General features: G+C 46.7%; 2 protein-coding genes across 9 annotated transcripts in view; one reads left to right on the top strand and one right to left on the bottom strand.

Annotated features, from left to right (window-relative positions):
• Window positions 1–2,351: 2,351 nt before the first annotated feature.
• wdfy4 (WDFY family member 4) overlaps window positions 2,352–20,585 on the bottom strand; it is a 45,791-nt gene continuing 27,557 nt past the window's right edge. For 5 of the 6 annotated variants that reach the window (XM_023824144.2, XM_023824145.2, XM_023824146.2 and 2 more), the window contains 19 exons: window positions 19,664–19,812; window positions 18,964–19,084; window positions 18,566–18,651; window positions 18,337–18,399; window positions 13,863–13,902; window positions 13,364–13,483; window positions 13,147–13,264; window positions 12,421–12,530; window positions 10,908–11,061; window positions 10,732–10,823; window positions 8,501–8,713; window positions 8,274–8,397; window positions 7,435–7,592; window positions 7,187–7,345; window positions 6,909–7,088; window positions 5,973–6,155; window positions 5,415–5,502; window positions 4,462–4,573; window positions 2,352–2,879 (listed from right to left, as the gene is read on the bottom strand). In XM_023824144.2, coding sequence (XP_023679912.1) covers window positions 2,813–2,879; window positions 4,462–4,573; window positions 5,415–5,502; window positions 5,973–6,155; window positions 6,909–7,088; window positions 7,187–7,345; window positions 7,435–7,592; window positions 8,274–8,397; window positions 8,501–8,713; window positions 10,732–10,823; window positions 10,908–11,061; window positions 12,421–12,530; window positions 13,147–13,264; window positions 13,364–13,483; window positions 13,863–13,902; window positions 18,337–18,399; window positions 18,566–18,651; window positions 18,964–19,084; window positions 19,664–19,812 — 2,337 coding nt within the window. In that variant the 3' untranslated portion in view covers window positions 2,352–2,812. Of the gene's footprint in view, window positions 2,880–4,460; window positions 4,574–5,323; window positions 5,503–5,972; window positions 6,156–6,908; window positions 7,089–7,186; window positions 7,346–7,434; window positions 7,593–8,273; window positions 8,398–8,500; window positions 8,714–10,731; window positions 10,824–10,907; window positions 11,062–12,420; window positions 12,531–13,146; window positions 13,265–13,363; window positions 13,484–13,862; window positions 13,903–18,336; window positions 18,400–18,565; window positions 18,652–18,963; window positions 19,085–19,663; window positions 19,813–20,585 lie in introns of those variants that run through there. The other variant, XM_023824150.2, reaches the window with a different exon arrangement.
• lrrc18a (leucine rich repeat containing 18a) lies at window positions 15,005–17,381 on the top strand. 3 transcript variants are annotated; one of them, XM_023824152.2, is made up of 2 exons: window positions 15,005–15,186; window positions 16,332–17,381. In XM_023824152.2, exon 2 carries the CDS (start codon window positions 16,336–16,338, stop codon window positions 17,095–17,097), a length of 762 nt encoding a protein of 253 aa, XP_023679920.1. In that variant the 5' UTR covers window positions 15,005–15,186; window positions 16,332–16,335; the 3' UTR covers window positions 17,098–17,381. The 3 variants fall into 3 exon arrangements, with proteins under 3 accessions (XP_023679920.1, XP_023679922.1, XP_023679921.1); XM_023824154.2 differs by having other exon boundaries at window positions 16,282–17,381; XM_023824153.2 differs by having other exon boundaries at window positions 16,215–17,381.

Here is a 20,585-nt window from a genome sequence, read left to right as displayed (position 1 = left end):
CGATGTGTGATGATTTTATTCCTGGTCATTACTGAAGGTGCCCACAAGGTCATAGGATGTTGTGTGTGTCCAATGAGTAGGACTAATAAATAGTCTATGACATATTGTCTATTTGCATAGCTGAGTTTCCGTTGATGCCATGGACCTGGCCAGTTGCGTATGTTGAGAGACGATTTCCATGCCACTAGCCTAGCCATTAACCATGCTGCTACAGTATCAGCACTGTTAGCTGTGCCATTAGTTGTACTGCTAGCTGTGCTGTTAGCTGTGCCGATAGCCATGCACTAGCAGTGCTGTTGGCTGTGCCGATAGCCATGCACTAGCAGTGCTGTTGGCTGTGCCATTAGCCGTGCCCTTCCTGCACTCAGTTTCACGGTGCCGTCTCCGTCTCTCCACCCGCCCTCCTCTTCTCACATGATTCTTACACTTGATGGCAGCAATTAGCGGATGCAGCTCCGAAGGGTGAAAGTAGTGCCACGATTAGTGGGGCATTTATGCTGGGGGGGGAGAGGGGGGTCACATCACTGGCTCTCTCCCCCCAGTTTGAGAAATAACCGTTTCAAGTATGTACACATCCTCCTAGGAGAAACAGTCTGTGGTTATGCTGGGAGAGCCAGCAAACGCCCTTGGACGCAAACCCACAGCTTTATTTATGCAGACAGAAATCAGCTGTTTTCTTTGGTTCATTCCCGTCATGCTCACACGCGTTTGGATGTCCCACAGTCTTCTCATTCAAAGTTAACCTCCCATTAGCAGGGGAAAAATAATAAATGCTTCTCAATGACAGAAACCTATACAGAATTTCAGGTAAAAACCACCTGCTCTTTCATAATTTTAGATTGTACATTTGTTTATATGACTGCATCTAGAAGAATTGGGTACACAAAGAATATCAAGATAAAAACTAAGTAATATTTGACCATTAATGTCTTGTACAAGCTGATACCATAGAATTTTCACACTGCTACAGGACGGCCCTGCTACCATGATTTGAGTTTAATGAAAGACAGAACTTACACTTAACGAGTGACATCTGTGCATAATCAAGCTTCATCTTGGTCGGTAAATATAAAAAAGTTTAAAGGCCATCTACATTTGAAACTGTTTACATGCTATTTAATTACTTCTGACTTGAGGAAATGAATACTCAGAGCAAAATGAACATTCTGTCTAGAGCTTTTCTTGTGGTACAATAAATGCACGCTACTAATTACGACACAGTTCTGGTAGTTTTTAAGAAGGATCAAAGGGATTTATCCTTTAAACTAGTGAATATAAGCACTGCGTTTAAATCACCCATCAAAGCAGATAACAGCACAAGGCCACACCAAAATCAGGTGAGTCAGCTGAGCTCCTTAAGCTGCTCCAGCCAGATTGAACTACTGGGATCTCGGCATGTTTACTTACTGTTTGGAGGTGATGACGGCACCACACAAAGCAGAGCCAGGCTTACAGCTCCTCCCAACACACCCCAGAACCTCAGCAGAACATTCCATTTTATCATCCACCTCGTACTTTTGTTCCTGTAATGACGGAAATCTTACTCTGCGCTTATTCCCGTCCACCTCCTGTTTTTTGTTTCCAAAAGAGATAATGCTGTGATTTTAATTATGCACTACAGTGTGGTTTGATAACAAAGAGGAAACTGCCTGGTGCACCTTCAGGTTCTCTGCTCATTAGGACTGTAGTGGAAAAAAGTTGTGGAGGCAGCCTGAGAGATATGGCCTGATAGAGGAAGTCTGAGAGATATGGCCTGATAGAGGCAGCCTGAGAGAAACAGCCTGATAGAGGCAGCCTGAGAGATATGGCCTGATAGAGGTAGCCTGAGAGATATGGCCTGATAGAGGCAGTCTGAGAGAAACAGCCTGATAGAGGCAGCCTGAGAGAAACAGCCTGATAGAGGCAGCCTGAGAGATATGACCTGATAGAGGTAGCCTGAGAGATATGGCCTGATAGAGGTAGCCTGAGAGATACGGCCTGATAGAGGCAGCCTGAGAAATATGGCCTGATAGAGGCAGCTTGAGAGATATGGCCTGATAGAGTTAGCCTGAGAGAAACAGCCTGATAGAGGCAGCCTGAGAGATATGGCCTGATAGAGGTAGCCTGAGAGACACAACCTGATAGAGGCAGCCTGAGAGATATGGCCTGATAGAGGCAGTTTGAGAGGCAGCCTAGGAGACACTGAACATGAAGCAGCCAGAGATATACAGAATATCAGAAAGTCAGAAAGGTGGCATGAACCCAGCTTCTCCAATTATGAATCTATCTCCAACTTTCCCAGTTCTGAGTCCATGTTTACAAAGGTTATTTTGGATATGAAGACTCAATATGAAGTACAAGAAAAAGCTACATTTCTGTTTCATAAAGGAACAGTATTAACTTTATTATTTACATATATGAGCCAACACTGGTGAATGTCTCCGGTAAAACACTGTACTTCAAGATTCATCAGGCAAAATGTCAGATGCACACCAAAACTGCCCAGACAGTAGTCAAGACTTTGCTTTTTTATCGGCGCCATCTTGAAACACCTGTTCCTGTTCACCAGCTGAAACCCAAGCAGTAAACATCAGCCATGTGGTATCTCCTAGTGATGAATAGATTGTCAGCTCAGTTGTATGCAATGACGGTCAGTTTCTGGGTTAATAAAGGGCACAGTACAGCAGGCCAGTGGTGGAGCTTTGGGCATCTCTGCTGCTGGCCTGGTTCCCTTAACGAGCTGGGAGAGAGAGAGCACATCTTTCCCAGAACATGGTGCCGCTAGTGGCCTCCTCAGAAAGTGCACAAGCTGTCCGGTGGGCGTGGTGGGAGTTTAAGTCTCATAAGACCAGCTGAAGACCCGGCCCCAGACATCCCCCACCAGCAAAGAGTTGTAGGTCCTGAAAAAAAGAGTGAACAAATCAAAATCGAGGGACACATCTGAAAGTTCAACATAGTGTTTCCATACAAAAAACACAAATATACAAGGATCATCCTCAGAAGCTTTACAATATTTTCAAAAAAAAAAAATGTTACAATTAAATACAGTGCTTCTTTTTTGTGGAGAACAATTGACACCTTAACCTTGTAGGTATATTAAAATTATGTCATTTGTTGCTGTGATGTAATGAGTTTTTACCATTTCCCTAAAATAGGTTTTCAGATGGAATAATGCAAAACTTGATAAAAATGTTTTCAAATCTTTAAACTTTATTGCATGCACAATAAAAAATCATTTTGTATGATAAGATGTAATGCTCAATTTTTTGATAGTTTTATATTTTTTCTCTCATCTCAATAGCTCTTGCCCTGGATTTTATGAAATACTTTTGTTTATTACAGAAATAAATGGTAATATAATAAAACTGATTAACTACCCCACAGGCAAAATCAACAGTTTAGACAATGAAGTTGTATAATTTGAGTCGGTCTTCAAACAAATTTTAAAAATGAGAGAAAATTAATATGTTACAGTAATGAAGCAGATGACGGCTTTGTGGCAGTAGTCACTGTGCATTGGACATCTTTTATGTAAGGTGCAGAAATATGATGGAGTCTGCGCAAACTGCAGACAATTTTTATATTATACATCAACCTGTATATACAGATGACAGCAGAAAAATCTTGAGGTCTAAGGGCTGTATAAACAGGAAGAAACTAATGGCATCTCAAAAGAACACAGCAGAAAAAAAATAATATACAGAAGAGACTGTTTTTCTGTTTTGATGAGAAGACTGTAATATCATGCCTGGCAGAGGAAATGCTCACCTGTGGTATGACAGTCAGAAACTATTTATCTTTAAATTATCTTATACGGACTGAGGATGTGTTTTAACTAAGCAAAGGAATGCTTTGGTTAGAAATGCTTCCATTGTTTTTTTGAGGGAGCAGCCTACAGGTCATTGTAGGTACTGTAACATTCACTGATCAGGAGCCCCTTAAGATCTTAATATCTCTCAGCAGAGAAAGTTCCCTCAAAATGAACATGGGCCTTTACTGAAATATTACATACAGTACCTGGAAATGTCAGGTGCAAAAATGAATTACACTGTAATCTTTTGCTAATGTAATCTATTCAGTTTTCTTGAACCTAGAGCTGACATCAAAGTTTTCCATTTCCACTTCTGGATTTACTTTTCTCCCTCTTGGGATAATTATACATATGTTACAATAATTAAACTTAATTCTGTTGTTTGGGAACCTGGAGTAGTTCTGTACTGGAATAAACATTGTATTGACAGAAACCCATGATGGTGACTGGCCTGTTCTGAGATCAGTGAGTGTTCTAAATACTGTACTGAGACAGAAACAGGGCTGTGAGTAGCCTGTTCTGAGATCACTCATTATAGTAAATTCTATACTGAGAGAGGGCCAGGTAAGAGAGTGACTTGTTCTGAGGTCAGTGAGTTGAGTAAATACTGTACTGAGAGAGGGCCAGGGAAAAGAGCGGCCTGTTCTGAGATCAGTGAATAAATACTGTACCGTGAGACTGCCAGGGCCGTAACAGCCGGGTTGTTTTTGTAGCGCTGGCGTGAGATTGTCTGACTCCGATTTAGCTCTTGAAAAAGGACCAGGCGTCTCTCCCAGGTCTTACCTGGAGAACAGCAAAAATTAGAAGCTGTTTTTATTTATGGTCAGCATGTTGATAAATTGAGAAAAATATATCTAATATAAGCCTTCACCGTTATAAGAGGGGTTGTCCCAATTTAATTTCTACATTGTGATAGTTATATGCGCTGACGCTGGGCTGTAACCAATGTGTGCTAAATTGGATTTGGGTATTATTGCTTTCTAAATTGCATGCCTAGTTCAGCAGAATTGCTCATCAGTGTTTACTGGCTGTATGTTTAATAACTTTCCCCATAATTCCTTGCTGCAAACCCTAATGCCCTGTGCAACTGACACGTACATTATGAACTTCTGTCCAGGCCTCATGCAGTTAGACTTCTTTGACTTCACAGGCTGCTAAACTTCGGTGTAGGTGTAACTTGATTTATAAGGAGTATTGCTGAAGACGGCATTTTCTGTGGTGTTTCTCATATTGCATGCATAACTTAAAAATATTTAGCAGCTTATATCAAATCACAAACCTAAACACCACGATGAGCAGAGAAAAGCTTTGTAAAGATTCTCTTCACGGAGCCAATTAAACAGGTTCTCTCACTACTGCCTAAATGAGCCTGTAAGCCAAGAGGACATACTTTTACAGTTGCATTTTATTTATTTAGCAAATGCTTTCATCCACAGTGATGTTCTTTTGAGAAGGCAGAGTCAGATATTCCCTGGGGCAATTGGGAATTAAGGACCTTGCTAAAGGGGGAAATGGTGCAACCACACTGCTGACCCTAGGATTTGAACTGGCAACCTTCTGATCACAGGCGCAGCATTCTGTAGATCAGGATGGAGTAACAATGTCTGAGGGATGACGGTGTTACCAGCTTCCTGCACAGCTGTAGGCTCATGGGGTGACCCTGCCCCCTGGTTTGCTAGTACCCACCTCCTGGAATATTCAGTCTTCCACATCTGAGATAAGGCAGAGGTGAGGAAAACAAACACAAACATAATAATTGACATGTTATTGATGAATTGTCTTTATACCTCCCTCAACTTGCTTTTTGTAGAGCAAGGGGTGAGACACCCAGGAAGCTGGGGGTTAAGGGCCTTGCTCAAGGACCTGCAGACATGCTGAGGCTGGGTTTGAACCAGTGAACTTCTGATTACGAGCACACAGGTTCAGCCCACTGAGCCACACATTGCCCCCCAACAAGCAGGTATCACACACTTAGGAACAGATACAGCCAGACGTGCTGCAGATGCCCCATTTTGAAGCTGATATGGTTTAATAAGTTCACCTGTGTCAGCTAAACTGAACATCTGCTGTTATTTATGCACTAGTGAAGCTGAACAGTGATGAAAAGAGCAGCCACTTTAAGGGGAGACACAGGCCTGCCACGTGTAACATGTCCAGAGAATGCGAATCCTCTTCCTCTCACCCGAACGATGCCGTCACTGCAGCCCGTCACCAGTACATTGCGAGGGTCCCACTCGTGCTTCTGCATGAAGCAGCAGCACAGGATGGCCCTCTCTGCGCCAAAGCCCATGTCGAACCAGGATAGCAGCTGCCCTTTCATGGTCCACAGGTAGAGGCAGGGCCCAGTGCTGGACGCGATCTCCCCCTGGCAAAGCACCACATCTGTTGCGAAATGACCACCCACAGCAGCTGCACCCAACACCCATCAAGCAACCACAGGGAGCGACTCAAATACAAACCTTATAATAGAAAACATAGAGTGGTTGTGATTTAAAACATGCATTTTCTCAAAAAATAAACTTTCAAAAATCTTCAATACACTCTAAATGTCATACTGTAAGTATAAATGTGTATATTCAGGGCCGGCCCAATCCATAGGCAATATATGCGGTCGCTTAGGGTGCCAATTAATTAGGGGGCACAAAAGAGTGACTGAAAATAATCAGAAGAAATACCTCTGGTTGCATTCTGTAACATTACACTTATTTACACTAGTTTTAGTATTTAAGTGCTTGTGAAACAGACACAAGCTAGCTAGTTAGCAGCCAGACATCCTGTGCTACTGAAATGTTTTTAATATAAATGAATTGACAGAATTTGTTTTCTGCTGCTCTGGGGGGGGGGGGGGGGGGGGTAGTCAGCAGAATCTCACCCTAGGCGCCAGAACATCCAGGGCTGGCCCTGTATTAATTACAAAAACACATGCAGCTGAAATTGATCATTACGTTTTCGCTCCCTGCTGCCTTTGAAAGCTGCGCCCAAACATAAAACACTGGGTAATGGCTGGGTGGGGGTATGTATGTCTTTGACCTTCTTCTCCCTGACGGCCAGATTAACGCCGCAGGGAATGCGACGTGCATTCAGCACCGTCCCGACATGCGACGGCACCCTGGCTCACTGTGAGTTCATTGATGGCTAGGGCGGTCAGGCTGCCTCCGTGCCCCGGCAGCTGGGTGATGTAGCTCAGCTCCTCCAAGTCCCACAGGATACAGCTGCGGTCCCGCGAGCCGCTGACGATGACGTTGTAAGCCTCGGAGGCGGCCAGGCAGGTGACAGCATCTGTGTGTCCATACAGCACCTGAAAGGAGACCCCCCCCCGCAGACACTTCACGTCCCGCTCTGCTCTCCCTGACAGCCTGACCCCCTGCCTGCGCGTGCCGCTCAGGTGGCCCCCACCTGCTTGAGGCCCATGTGCTGGAGCTTGTCCTTGCTGAAGGAGACGTCCCATATGCACAGAGCGGCGCTGGTCCCCGCCGTGATCAGGGTGCTCGGGCACGGACAGACCGCACACAGGCACTCGCCCCACTTGGTCAGGCTCTCACAGACAGTGATGTTCTGTGGCCGGAAACACGGGGGGGGGGGGTCATAACGTCCTCAAGCATCTCGATTCGGCTGCCCCGCTGACCTCTGGGAAACCGCAGTACCTTCTCTGACCCGTAGGTGCCGAAAGCACAGGTGTTGTCTGGGAAACCCCAGGCAAAGAAGATGTTCCACAGTGGAGGCATAAGAAGCCGGTTCTTCTCCACGGTGAGTAATTCCTTCTCGCCACAGATGATGCAGCCCACAGGTCCCCGGGTCAGTTCTGGGTTCGTGGACAAGAAGCACAGTCACAAACACGGCAGCAGGAGAGGTTATACTGTGTTCAAATGACTACCGTGACCATTATATATTCACCTCCAGGGACTCTCTGCCTGAACCCAACACTGCAGATTTATACTGCGAGAACAGTGGAACATCACAGGAGTCATAACTGAGCTTATGTGTAGAACTACAGAGAAGTTCACTGTAGCAATCCTGCAAACACCATGTGGGGGAATTCTCCTGCGCTGACCCCAATACTCACCTAACAATTTATCTCTATTTATTTATTGATCAAATGACAAACCGGGACACAATATGCAGGAGCCCGCATGGCTGAGAGAAAGTCATCTAATTTCGCGGAGAGGGCCGTTTGGGACTTTCCGGTGATTAAATAAGGCTCACTCGCGGAATCATCACGCCTGGCCCCACTAATGGAGCAGACTGCTTCCTCCCCGCCCGCGAAAGCCGCCTCGCAAAAACACTACCCAGCATCTTCTCCTTCCGGCCTAGTGCTCCCCACAGAGCTGGGCGGCCTCATGCACGGCAGCTGAACACCAGGATAAAATAATAAGGTGACAAAGGATGATTAAACACCGGCCCCTGTGGGCCGGCCCACACACCACTGAAAGGAGCTTCCAGAGAGTTCCGGAGAGCGGCTGCGAGCCAGCTCTCGGCAGGGTACCTTTCAAAGGCTGGATGGACGGCTTCAGTTTGTCCAGTCGGTAGAAAAAAGGCACGGTAATGGTGATCTCCTTGGCCACTGAGCTCTTGTGTCCGCTCCTGGGAGGATGGGGCTTGGAGAAGAGCTGGGACCAGAGCTCACACTTACTATGGTTTTCAGAAAGAGGCCCAGCAGTATACTTTATACAAATGTAGGATTTTCAGAATGTGTCGATAACTGCATCATACCTGCTTTGGAATCTGCCCAAAATTACTAACAAAGCCCAGGACGGTGCTCTTCTTCAACGGGTCTTTCATGTTGCCCAAGTCCAGCTTGTCAGCATAAAAGTATGGGTGGAAGGTATTGACGGCGTCCACCGCGGCCGAGCCCTGCTGCTTGTAGCCAAATATCAGGTCTATCCACAGGTGGAGGTGGGAGCTCACGTAGTCACACTCTAGAGCCTGTAGGGGGCATCAGTGAGTCAGTACCGAATGCGAGTCTGTAGAAGTAACGCCGCTCCAACTATTGCTTATTGAATTTAAAGGCTGAAGACCACCAGACCCCAAACATGGCCACGGTGCACCTGGGACCAGCGACCCAGAGAACTGGCAGACAAGTAGGCCAGCTGCTATTTGTGTGAGGACAAATTACGAGCTAGGAAAGCCGACATCCTGGGAACCATTGCATGCACAGCACAGGGGTAATTTAACAATTTGTAAAATATATTCATATTTTACTGCTGAACTGCGCTGCTTTTACATTTTAATTTTGCATTTTAACTTTTCCTTCCACCAGTTTTGTAAAAGAAAGTATGGGACGATGCACACAGCTAAATCAATTACATGTTTCATGAGTTCAGTGTGATCTCCACTCAGTCTGGCTCAATTTGAGGTTAGATCCTAGAGCCTACAGGCACAAGGCAGGAAACAACCCAGGATGGGATGCCAACCCTTTGCAGGGTAACACTCACATATGCAGACCTATGGACAATTTCTGTAACTCCAATTAGCCTCAGCATGTTTTTGTACTGTTGGGGGAAACTGGAGCACCCAGAGAAAACCCCACAAACTCCCACTGGAGACTCGAACCCAGGTCTCAGAGGCGTGAGGTAACAGTGCTAACCATGACACCACCATGGCACCCCAGGGAACTGCCGCATATATGAAAATTTAAAGTGTTTCTAGTGCAAAAGTTACTATTTTACACCAAATATCTTATTTTCAACAAATACATTTCACACTATTATCAACTTTTTATGACACGTATTTGGAGAAACATAATAAGTTAAATAACCTGAAAACGATTGTCTTACACTTGTAAAAAAAATCGTAAAGTGAAAAAATAGTGAAAAATGCTAAAACATGTGCCGTGTTACCAACACTTTGTGTATTAATCTTCTGAATATTTATAAATTCAGCATGTTGTTCTGCATCAAGTGTGACTTAAATTTGGTCATTTTCATTTGCTATGCTAGTTAAAGACAAGCTTTAAGGTTTTCAAAAAAAAGTTACCTTTTGATGCCTTGAAAAATAAAAGTGAACAGTTTACTATCATAATTTTTGCATTAGCTCATTATTTTAATATTCATTCAAAAGATTAACCACTACAATGACCAGAATGACCAAAAATGGGTATAATTATGTAGTCCAAGAATTAGCTTTAATATAGACTTTAGTAAAAATTTTTGAATATTCCTAAGAGTATTGCCCTGCCCCTCTATAAGTGTCTGTACGCCAGTTGTGGGGAGACCGTCCATGATATCAGAATCTCATTTTAGTAAATGTTTGTTAGCCGTCAGTTTTTGGTATTTTATATTATGGGATCATTAAACAGAAAAATCAGAGCTATGGAAAAGTGCTGGAAAAAGTATGGAAAAGTTAACTGGGAGTCGTCCCAGCTAACAGACATTTCAGCATCCCAGCCGCTGAGAGGAAACTTAATCTGAAGTTGGTGTTTTGTGTATTGAGCTAAAAAGTGTGTGGGGGGGGGGGGGCACATTTCAGTGTGAAAGTTCTCCACAGTCTCTTCATTTCATCTGCGTATGAATAAAAAAGAGAAAAACAAAAGAGGTCACTTCCCACAAATGGGAGGCGATTACAGACAGTGCTGCGAGCTGATGAAGCAGGGGCTGCGGAGTGCTGCAGGCGTACAGTAGAGAGAAAGAGCACATTCATCCCCATAAAGAGGCGGCGAGCTCTAATGCAGTTACTCCAGGCTCCGGGATTGTGCTCCTGCTGAATTGGCCAGTTATCACGTAATGACAATGGTGCTAAGCAGAGTAATCAGCTATTCGTGATGAACAAAACCACTGCATAATCTCAGCGACACAAAGAGCAAATTTATTTAACTCTCGAAAACCGGCCCGAACCATCCGTCAGTTTCACAGTGGAATACGAGGCACAGACCGTCTTTGACTGCCCTGGTTGTAGCCCTGCAGGGCCACATGCTAGTGGCTGGAGGTGGAAAAGGCCACACTCACCTCTCTGTGCATTCGAATGAACTCCTGGGGGTCGCCCTTAGCCCACGGAGGAAGCACCACATCACCCACGGTGGTCCCATCCTGTGTACAGCCTTCACAGCACAGCAAATAGTCAAAACCCATTTTGGGATCACCATGATGATGACTATGACAACATGCTGTCCACTGTTACGCACCCAGCTCAAAATTGTTGGAATTGACCAGAAAGTCTGGCAGGTAGTAAAACTCTGGGATGAGCTCTCTGACGTCACTCATGTTGTCTCTAGAGGCTGATTCCCAGTCCTTCTTCACACAGTGGAACATGCGGTCTGCCACATCAAAGGAACCTCCCTGTGGGGCAGTAGAAGTCAGTGCCTCAGAGGAGCAGAGATGGAGATGCATACTTAGTGCTGGGGGTGTCAATGCCTCAGAGGAGCAGAGGTGGAGGTGCATGCTAAGTTTTGGGGGGTCAGTGCCTCAGAGGAGCAGAGGTGGAGGTGCATGCTAAGTTTTGGGGGGTCAGTGCCTCAGAGGAGCAGAGGTGGAGGTGCATGCTAAGTTTTGGGGGGTCAGTGCCTCAGAGGAGCAGAGGTGGAGGTGCATGCTAAGTGTTGGGAGGTTAGTGCCTCAGAGGAGCAGAGGTGGAGGTACATACTGAGTGCTGGGGGTGTCAGTGCCTCAGAGGAACAAAGGTGGAGGTGCAAACTCAGTGCTGGGGGTGTCAGTGCGTCAGAAGAACAGAGGTGGAGGTGCATGCTAAGTGTTGGGGGGTCAGTGCCTCAGAGGAGCAGAGGTGGAGGTGCATGCTAAATGTTGGGGGGTCAGTGCCTCAGAGGAGCAGAGGTGGAGGTGCATACTCAGTGGGGGTGTCAGTTTTGCTTAGGAGAGATTCCATTCACACTGTCCTGAGAGGAATGTGGCAGGTGAGGCACTAACAGGATCAGATTCACTAAATTAAAGGCAAAATCAAAAGAATACAAACATTTTAAGTGCAGAAGAAATAATAAAATTCAGTTTTTGACTGCTGAACAGATACACACATGATGTGTCCCTGGAAGTACCATCATCAATAAATTAGGGACTGATATATAATTCCTGAGCGTATTAAACCTGTTAAATTACGAATGGCTTGATTTGTCTGATGGCGACTGAAGCGTTTCACTTTTTTGCAGTTTTTAATAGTCCTGATAGAAACCTCCCGAGAAAGCCCATAATTTGCAATAAAAAGATTACCAATATTGAATGAAAATAATGTATACACAGTAAATGCTGTTAGTACAACAAATTGAGTTATAGATATTACAGCACAGAAAAATGTGATTTCACTGCAGCACAACACATTGCAGTGCATCTAATATCTTTATTGTTTTATATCTCTGTATTAAATATGCATGGCATTTTATTTTAATCAATTGGATCGCAATGTATAAATCTGATGTTTTTAAAAGACGAAACCAAATTTTTGCATTTTTTTGCTGCTAAGATATTTATTTGCATACATATTGAAATAATGCTTTCTGAAAAGTAAAAGTTTGCGAAGAAGCCAATGGACTGTAAGCAGTCAGGCAGTTGTTGTGCAGCAGGACTTCTGAGGTGTTCTCAAGCCTCAGGGTGACACACAGACGGCAATAGTGGGATGCACAGCTGAGGTGACACCTCTATGGCTCAAAGTGAGCACTCCGAAGCTAGGGGGCGCTGACGAGGTCTTACCTGCAGGCTCAGGAAGGTCTGAGAGAAGGGCTCCATCCGCACCAGGAAGGAGGCGACAATGATGGCAGATGAGTAGTGTGTGCAGTAGTGGCACTGCGCTGAGAGGTCACCTGTGAGGCATGGTGGGCATTAGGGGTCAGCAAATGGCAGCTTGGTATGCTCCTCCCAGCAAATGGGCGGGGTCTAAATGGCAGCTTGGTATGCTCCTCCCAGCAAATGGGCGGGGTCTAAATGGCAGGTTGGTATGCTCCTCCCAGCAAATGGGCGGGGTCTAAATGGCAGCTTGGTATGCTCCTCCCAGCAAATGGGCGGGGTCTAAATGGCAGCTTGGTATGCTCCTCCCAGCAAATGGGCGGGGTCTAAATGGCAGCTTGTTATGCTCCTCCCAGCAAATGGGCGGGGTCTAAATGGCAGCTTGGTATGCTCCTCCCAGCAAATGGGCGGGGTCTAAATGGCAGCTTGGTATGCTCCTCCCAGCAAATGGGCGGGGTCTAAATGACAGCTTGGTATGCTCCTCCCAGCAAATGGGCGGGGCCTCAATGGCAGCTTGGTATGCTACCATCAGCAAATGGGCATGATCTAAATGGCAGATTGGTACATGCCTGCCAGTAAATGAGTGGGGTATAAATAGGGGCAGGCATGCTCCTGCCAGCAAATTGACAGGGTCTAGATAGGAGTGGCCTGTGGCCTGGCCCATGGCCTGAAGAAGGAGACCAGAATTCTCACCGTCATTGTTCTCCACCTCATTGTACCTCTGGATGAACCTCTCTCTCCTTTTGTCAGTCTGGGCCCCCATTGGTTTGGACAGGTCTCGGAAGGTATTGGGCGAGGACAGATCCACTGTCTGCAAAAACAGGGTAGGGGTGGGAGAAGGCACTTTTAAAGGCAGTTTTTAACTGGAGAGCTCAACAGAGAGAGGACGCAAATCCAGATGACGCCTCGCCTCCGAGTCGTAGTCTGCCAGGATCCAGGGAAACACGGGGTACTGCATGAGGTCATTATAGGTGCGTCCCGCCAGGGTGTTCAGGTGCATGAGGTACTCGAAGTTAGTCATCTCTCCTTTCTGTAAGGGGTACATCACCCTGCTCAGCCTCTTATAAGACAATCGAATTTTAAAAAATATACACCAAATAACAGTTAGCTGATGAAGGACGAACTCCACACAGGAGCTGAAGAGAACACATATGAGACAACTGCTTCTCTGAGCTGACAATTCAATGGCTGTAATTATAAAACTACACTATTAACTAAAGTGTGCACCAGTTAACAACAAGTTTAGCGGACAGTCCGGGTAACCAGGAAGCTTGCTGTTTGCGCTGAATTCAGATAATCACAGTGTGACATTATATGTTTTATAATCAATGGCAACCACTGTTTCTTTTCTTTAGTTTTACTGAAAAATCACTGTGACTCGGTAGGGTTACTGTGACTCGGTACCGTACCTGCCATCTATGGAGTGCATTCTTATCACCACCAGCTTTCCTAAAAACAATACATGCAGGATATCTTAGCAGTATTCTGCACTACACATTCAAGGCAATATGCATTCACATTACTCTCACTAGACTCACAAGGATTTAACAGTGTATTGAATAAAGTATCACCCACTACATTTTGAATGAAATATTCACTTCTGAACCATAAAAAAATGTATTTTCTTTAAATTGTGTTATATCTCAGCTGCTCCCACCTGCAACTCGCTGTTAGTTACAGTCACAGATCTTTGTGGCTCACCGTTTCAGAGCTGTATTTAGAATCCCTAATGGTAACTGACACAATAAGGGCTTTCAGTGCCTCTGTGATGGCAGAGGACTGCAGTGTTACAGAGTAAAAGAGGATTTTAAAGCATTTAGACCCCAAGCAGCAGTATCCAGAAAAACCTCAGCTTCACTTATTACTCACCACTAAAGAAAATAAGCGTGTGATAAGACAGTGTATAGCGCCCTCTGCAGACTGTCTCTGAAAGACCATCTGACAGTCTACAGGACGCATCTAAATACCCCAGAAAGCATGTTGTATACAACAGCTTATAGCTATGGAAAATAGAAGTGCAATTTCAGTTTCCCTTTGACTGTCTCACGATGACAGACAAAGATACAAATAAAGTCAGTTGCCCTATTGACTGAAATTTGAGGATTCGTCACACGTAGGTAATTTGCACATTTTAATCAGTATGTTTTTAACTGAAAACAATGACAGCTTTTCCCCCCACATTTAGTTTAACTGCACATGAATCGGTATCACTGGGGTTGTGTTCACTCTAAATCCATTTAGGCCCCAGGGCCCCCATGAGAATAAGCGGCAAGCAAGCATGAATGGATGGATGGAAAAAGGCATTTTACCAGAGTCAGTCAGTGCCCAGCACTGGCTATATGTCAGCTTGTTTTTTGGACTGTAAACTCTGAGCTACTTTATAATTCAGCCTAAATGATCAGTCTTGGTGCGTCTACCTAGGGGATCAGTGAGGGGCTACGAGGGGCTCAGCACAGAACAAAAGGCCATCCTCCTTGTGTGGGTCATCGGCATGGTAACAGACAACAGGCACCAGATTTCTGTTGCCTAGTAACAAAGTCAAACAACAAAGTCCACTTCGCATGCTTCCACATGTGGGAGAGCAGCAACGTGAATTTTCTGTCTCCATTCTTAACAAACAGCTACTTTTCCCTTTTTTTTTTTATCTGAAGACCCAGTTGAATTCAGGGAATCGGAAGGGCTCCGAAAACATCTCCTCCTTAGAGGCACATCAGGGAAGGAAAATCACAGCGGGTGAGTATTAGCACACCGTCACTAATAACCCAGAATGCAGAACGTGTGCATCCCACGCCGCTCCATCCCCTGCCTTGCAAGAGAAGTCAAAGCAGCCTGTGCTATCAGGCTGTGTTTTCAGTGATAATTAACAAGCAAGTGGCTGTACTCAGACTGGGATTATAGCTTCTCTTGCACTGAAGGGCTGCTTTGTTTGACAGGAACAAAGCTCTGTGGGCTCTGGACAATCAACACAATAACACGTCTTTAAAAAATGAACTAAACTTTTTTTTTTTTTTTTTAAATCACCTTTCAGTAATTTCAGTTTTTTTTTTATTAATCAGTCATGTCAATATAGCCAAACCCTCACAGTTTTTGTTCCAAAGAGCACATCAAATGTTTAAATGACATGGTGTATTTCATCTAGAAAATCACTGACTTCCCACAGGATGAGCTGTTTTTTTTATGCGTTTGTTTAGCTAGCAGCTTAATGCTCCTCCGCGGTAATGTTACCGCTGCTGCGCTACTCGCGCATAATATTTCAGGTGAGCGGAGGAAAACCCAATTTGTAGACAGGGCCCCGGTTCTGAAATTGTTTTTTAAGAAGCATAAATGAAGCGGCGCATGGGGCGTGCGTGTGTGTGTGTTTGTGGGGGGGAGGGGGGGCGGGGGTGCGGCCGGGCACACGCTCTCGCCGCTCGTCTCCCGCTCCTGAATATGATTAATGAGCGGCAAAAGGGCCGCGAGGCCTCATAACAATGACTCCCGCTTTAAGTGAGGAGGAGCACAGTGCAGGAAGCCGATTCACTCCCCGAACCGTCATCTATCATGGCCGCGGACGCGCGGATCGATAGGCGGCCGCGCGTGTCGCCCGCACCCATCCGTCAGAGCCGCTTGTTCCCCCAAATTACACTCATCTCCTTCTTCCCATAGTTCCTGCGTATTAATGCTCTCCCTAATTAAGGTTATCTAAAGACATCCCTCCAGGCTGAGAGGGGGTGAGCGAGCAGGAATGCAGACAGTACGCTTCTCCCTCGTTCTCCTTCCAGGTGTACAACGTTGATCTTTCTCACTCGCATCATTCCTGCTTTCCGCGCCCCCACCCTCCTCCTCAAGGAGCTGCCAGGAACGGGTGTCGGTGACTGAACGGCCGTCTCTCTCCTCAGCTCCATGGCCAAAGGGAAGAAGAAGGCGGCGTCGAAGGGGAAGAAGATCACGCTCAAGGTGGCCAAGAACCAGCTGAGGCTGACGGCGGACGGAAAGCGCAGGCTAGACCTGAGCAACATGAAGATTGACGCCTTCCCCAAGTGCCTGCTGAAGATGGCCGACGTTGATGAGCTGGACCTGAGCAGGAATCTACTGAGGACCATCCCTGACTGCATCGACCGCTTCCTCAACCTGCGCTATCTGGACCTGCACAGCAACCACATCGAGCAGCTGCCTGAGGCCCTGGGCCGGCTGCAGACCCTGCGGCACCTCAACCTGTGCAACAACCGGCTGACCGCCGCTGGCATTCCCCCGCAGCTGGGCCGCCTGTCCTCCCTGCGCAGCCTCAACCTTGGCATGAACCGGCTGGAAACCCTGCCGGCCTGCATTGGGGCGCTGCGAGATCTCCAGGAGCTCGGCCTCTTTGACAACCTGCTCACGTCGGTGCCGAGCGCCATCCGCGGTCTCCCCAGCCTCCGCAAACTCAACACCCTGCGCAACCCCTTAGCGGCGAGCACCGAGGCCCGGCGGGAGGGGCCCACCGACGGCGTGGAGCACCTCTACCTGCTGCGGGAGGACAGCCTGTGCAAACTCTGCCTGGGCAAGTGCAGGGAGGAGAGGCAGAGGATCAGCAAGCAGGCCCAGGTCCCCTACAGGAGGACCGCCTTCTCTGGGCTCGTCGTGCCAAACTCCACAGCCCAGGAAAGCCAGGCCCTGTGGAGGTGAGCGTGGCTGCTTTGGGAGAGCAGCTCTGGCTAAGGGCCATCCGGACATGGCTGAGTGTTACATCTGTGTGATATGAAAGGTCAATATAAGACGTATTTAAGAACGGGGCGCTGTTCTGTGTTTAATATGACTTTGGCTCCTGATTTCTGTTTCTGCGTCGGAGGTTTGACATGGCCTTTGGTCATTAGAAAGGGACAGACTAGAGAGTACAGAAATAGTGGCAGAGCTTGAGTATGAGCACAATACAATGCTGTCATAAAACACTAATTAAAACTTCAACACATGTTTGTTTCTGTGTCATATTTAAAAGCACACACTCACAAAGCAAACTGGCATCTTCCTGAAGCAGCGACACCAGTAAAATGTGTGTAAAAAAGCATCACTCACTGCTACAATGAACAGACACGGAGCAGTAAAGCGCCGTGCTACTGGCCGGGGGTCGCTCACAGATCCCATTACGGTGCATTTTCGCGCAAACTGACAGCGCGCCGCTCAATAAGGCCGCGTGACGGATGGCCCCAGCGACCAGACAGTGGCGTGAGTTTTACAGCACAGAGGCAGTTACTCTGTGCGCCTCTGCAATGGACTGTGCAGGTGAGCCACAGCGCCTCCTGCCTGCCGTCACCACCATACTCTTCCTAAATGACACAGGGCAGGAATGGGGTTATGAGGAAGACGCAGGGTCGAGGAACAGCATCAGCACAGGGTTTCAAAGGCCGGGCGAATCAACTGCAGGTGAGGAACATTAGCTGGCTCTCTGTCATTGCAGGGCCGTGACGGTTAGTCCACCATAAGTGACAGAAAAAGGGGTGACAGAGAAATAATAATAATAATTGATACTTTATTGATCCCTGTGGGGAAATTCTCTTTATGCCTCCCCCAACTTGTTCTCTGTAGGTGAGAGAGAGCTGGCTGTGAAGGACACCCACCCAAGGGAGCTGGGGAGCTGGGGAGCTGGGGGGGGGGGGGTAAGGGCCTTGCTCAAAGAGCTACAGAGGTGCTGAGACTGGGCTTGAACCAGCGACCTTCCAATCACAGCCACAGAAACTTAGCCCACTGGGCCGCATGCTGCCCATCAGGAGTCACGACAAAGTGACAAAGCCAGGAGTGACAGGGAAAGGAGTGACAAAGCCAGGAGTGACAGAGAAAGGAGTGACTCATGTCTGTTGGCCACATGTCACAGACCATTTCCCTGGCTGCTGGTAACTGGCTAACCCAGACCTATGTGCCAAGTCTCACCTGATGTTGGTGATGGCCTCCGCAATCCCTCTCCCCTTCAGCAAGGGCACGGCAGAGCAGAACCTGGGGAGAGGGTGAGTGTCGCGTCACTGGGAGGGGGTGGCTCGGGGACACCACGAGGGGGTGTATGTACAGGGACACCACGAGGGGGTGTATGTACGGGGACACCACGAGGGGGTGTATGTACGGGGACACCACAGAAGACGCAGGTGTACGTTTCCCCACTTACTTCTTGAAGGCCTGGACGTGGTCCTTGTTCTGGAACACTAGGAAGGCAGACTGACCATTGCGCATGAAGACTTCCAGGGCGTTATCCTACGAAAAGGTGCAAGATTGAGTAACACAGCCAGACTGCAGCAGTTCCCAAGGCTCTCAGTGAGCGGGCTGCTTTTCAGCTTTGCAGATGAAATGGCTCCACAAACAAAGGGAGAAAAACACATTTCACAACAATTAAATCACACATTACATTTGGGCACCACGGTCGTTGTCTTGTTATGAAGACAGAAACTTGGTAAACGCACAAATGGAGGAAATATTAACGTGTGTTCAGTCATTTTGAACCAAGCACTCGTGCCTCAGGGCAGGATCCCAATCGCTCCGGTCGACTCCCCCTTTATTAAGTCCTACCTGCAACAGGAAGCGCATGAAATGCGCCTCCTTAATGTCCTCATAAGGGTGGCGCCTGCACGAGGGGCCGCTGTCGGATTTGTCCTTGTTAAGCATGCCGCAAATGAAGGAATCCCTGAAGCTGGAAGTGAAGGCAGGAGAAAAGCAGGATTTATCACCACGCACTCCGCTGGCGAGTTTTTATGTGTGCGCAGGGTGAGAAGCTGGAAATAATTAGCTACAATAAAAAATATCTACTTTAATTGCACTGTGGCATCATCAGATTATGTACAGATATGGAGACCGAGTTTTATGGAACTCAACCAAATAATATAGAAAGGAGAAAGTAAGAACAAGGACAATCACTGGAACAGAAATCAGAAATGTGTTTAGTGTTTGTGCACATTAATGTTTACATCTGTTTAGCAGATTTTGTCCAAAGTATGAAACGGAGAGCAGAGACAGCCATCATTCATGGTGCAGGTGCGATGTAGGGCCTTACTCTGTTGGCTATGGGATGTGAACCCATGACCTTTTGGACAAGGGCCCTAACCCGCCGAACTTCACACTGCCCTGATGATGAATTATTTAAGGGGTTTCATTGATTGCAGCCTTGCAATGGTGATATAATGAGAGGTTATTTCTCCCCGCCTGCTAAGGATGGTGTTGATAAGAGAGATGGCAGGTTGCCCTGTCTGGTGAGGTGATGGTAGGTCTCTACCTGCTGGGGTGGTGGCATGTGCAGCAGACTTCTCCAGTTGAGGACAGTGTGAAGCCCTCGCAGATATAGAAGTGGGCCAGGCCAAACACCAGCACCCCCTCTGTGACAATGTGGCCATTGACAATCACCGCGCCCAGCTTGCTCTTCACCTGACAGACCAGACGGACGTCTCATCAACAGACAGACATCTAGCAGAATTCATCAACAGGTGAGCAGAATACAGCCAAGCTCTGCAGAGGAGACATAGCGCTGTGGAGGGCTGCCATTGTATTCAATAAAACATTAACAGATACAAAAATTAAATGAAAGCCAGAAATGGCCAGTCTTCAGCTTCCTCGATCTGGGAGAACGGCTCGTCCGTGTCATGATATGTCATCACAGAGTGCTCCTTTTGAGGGGAGATTTCTCCTTTTTCAGAGTGGAGGTATCAGGAGATCCCTGGGCACACCATGATTGATTATTCTGAGTGCTCCATTACTGCTGACACATGGTGCACACGCACACACACACACGCACACACACACAGTCCATGTATTCCTGTCTTTATGGGGACTCCCCATTAATTTCTCCAGGAAAAACCCTAATCCAACAATGACGGCCTTAACCCCTACCCAACCCTAACCTTAATCATAATCAAACGAAATACAAGACTTTTGGCTATTTTAGTTTTTTGTTTGCATTAACAGATTTTTGTAAAATTGAGGTAATTCCTGTGGGGACTAAAAAATGTCCCCATAAGGTGAAAAGTTACAGGTCCCCACAATGTAATAATTACAAACTCACACACACACACATGGACTGAGCAGTACAAAATGCAGCCCCGGAATAAGAATGGGCGTTGGTGACACTTTCATTTACATGACTAATTTTATTGTTCCAGTTCATTTCACAGAGCCTGACTGCACCTGGCCCCCTCCCTGCT

The sequence above is a fragment of the Paramormyrops kingsleyae genome, chromosome 3 (assembly GCF_048594095.1).
Source record: "Paramormyrops kingsleyae isolate MSU_618 chromosome 3, PKINGS_0.4, whole genome shotgun sequence".
Taxonomy (NCBI): domain Eukaryota; kingdom Metazoa; phylum Chordata; class Actinopteri; order Osteoglossiformes; family Mormyridae; genus Paramormyrops; species Paramormyrops kingsleyae.
The sequence above is the reverse complement of the archived record's forward strand: the minus strand, read 5'-3'. Positions and strand labels throughout refer to the sequence as shown.

What these genes read in the sequence shown, in the direction of transcription:
- lrrc18a (XM_023824152.2), top strand. Translation starts at nt 16,336, where the DNA reads ATGGCCAAAGGGAAGAAGAAGGCGGCGTCGAAGGGGAAGAAGATCACG.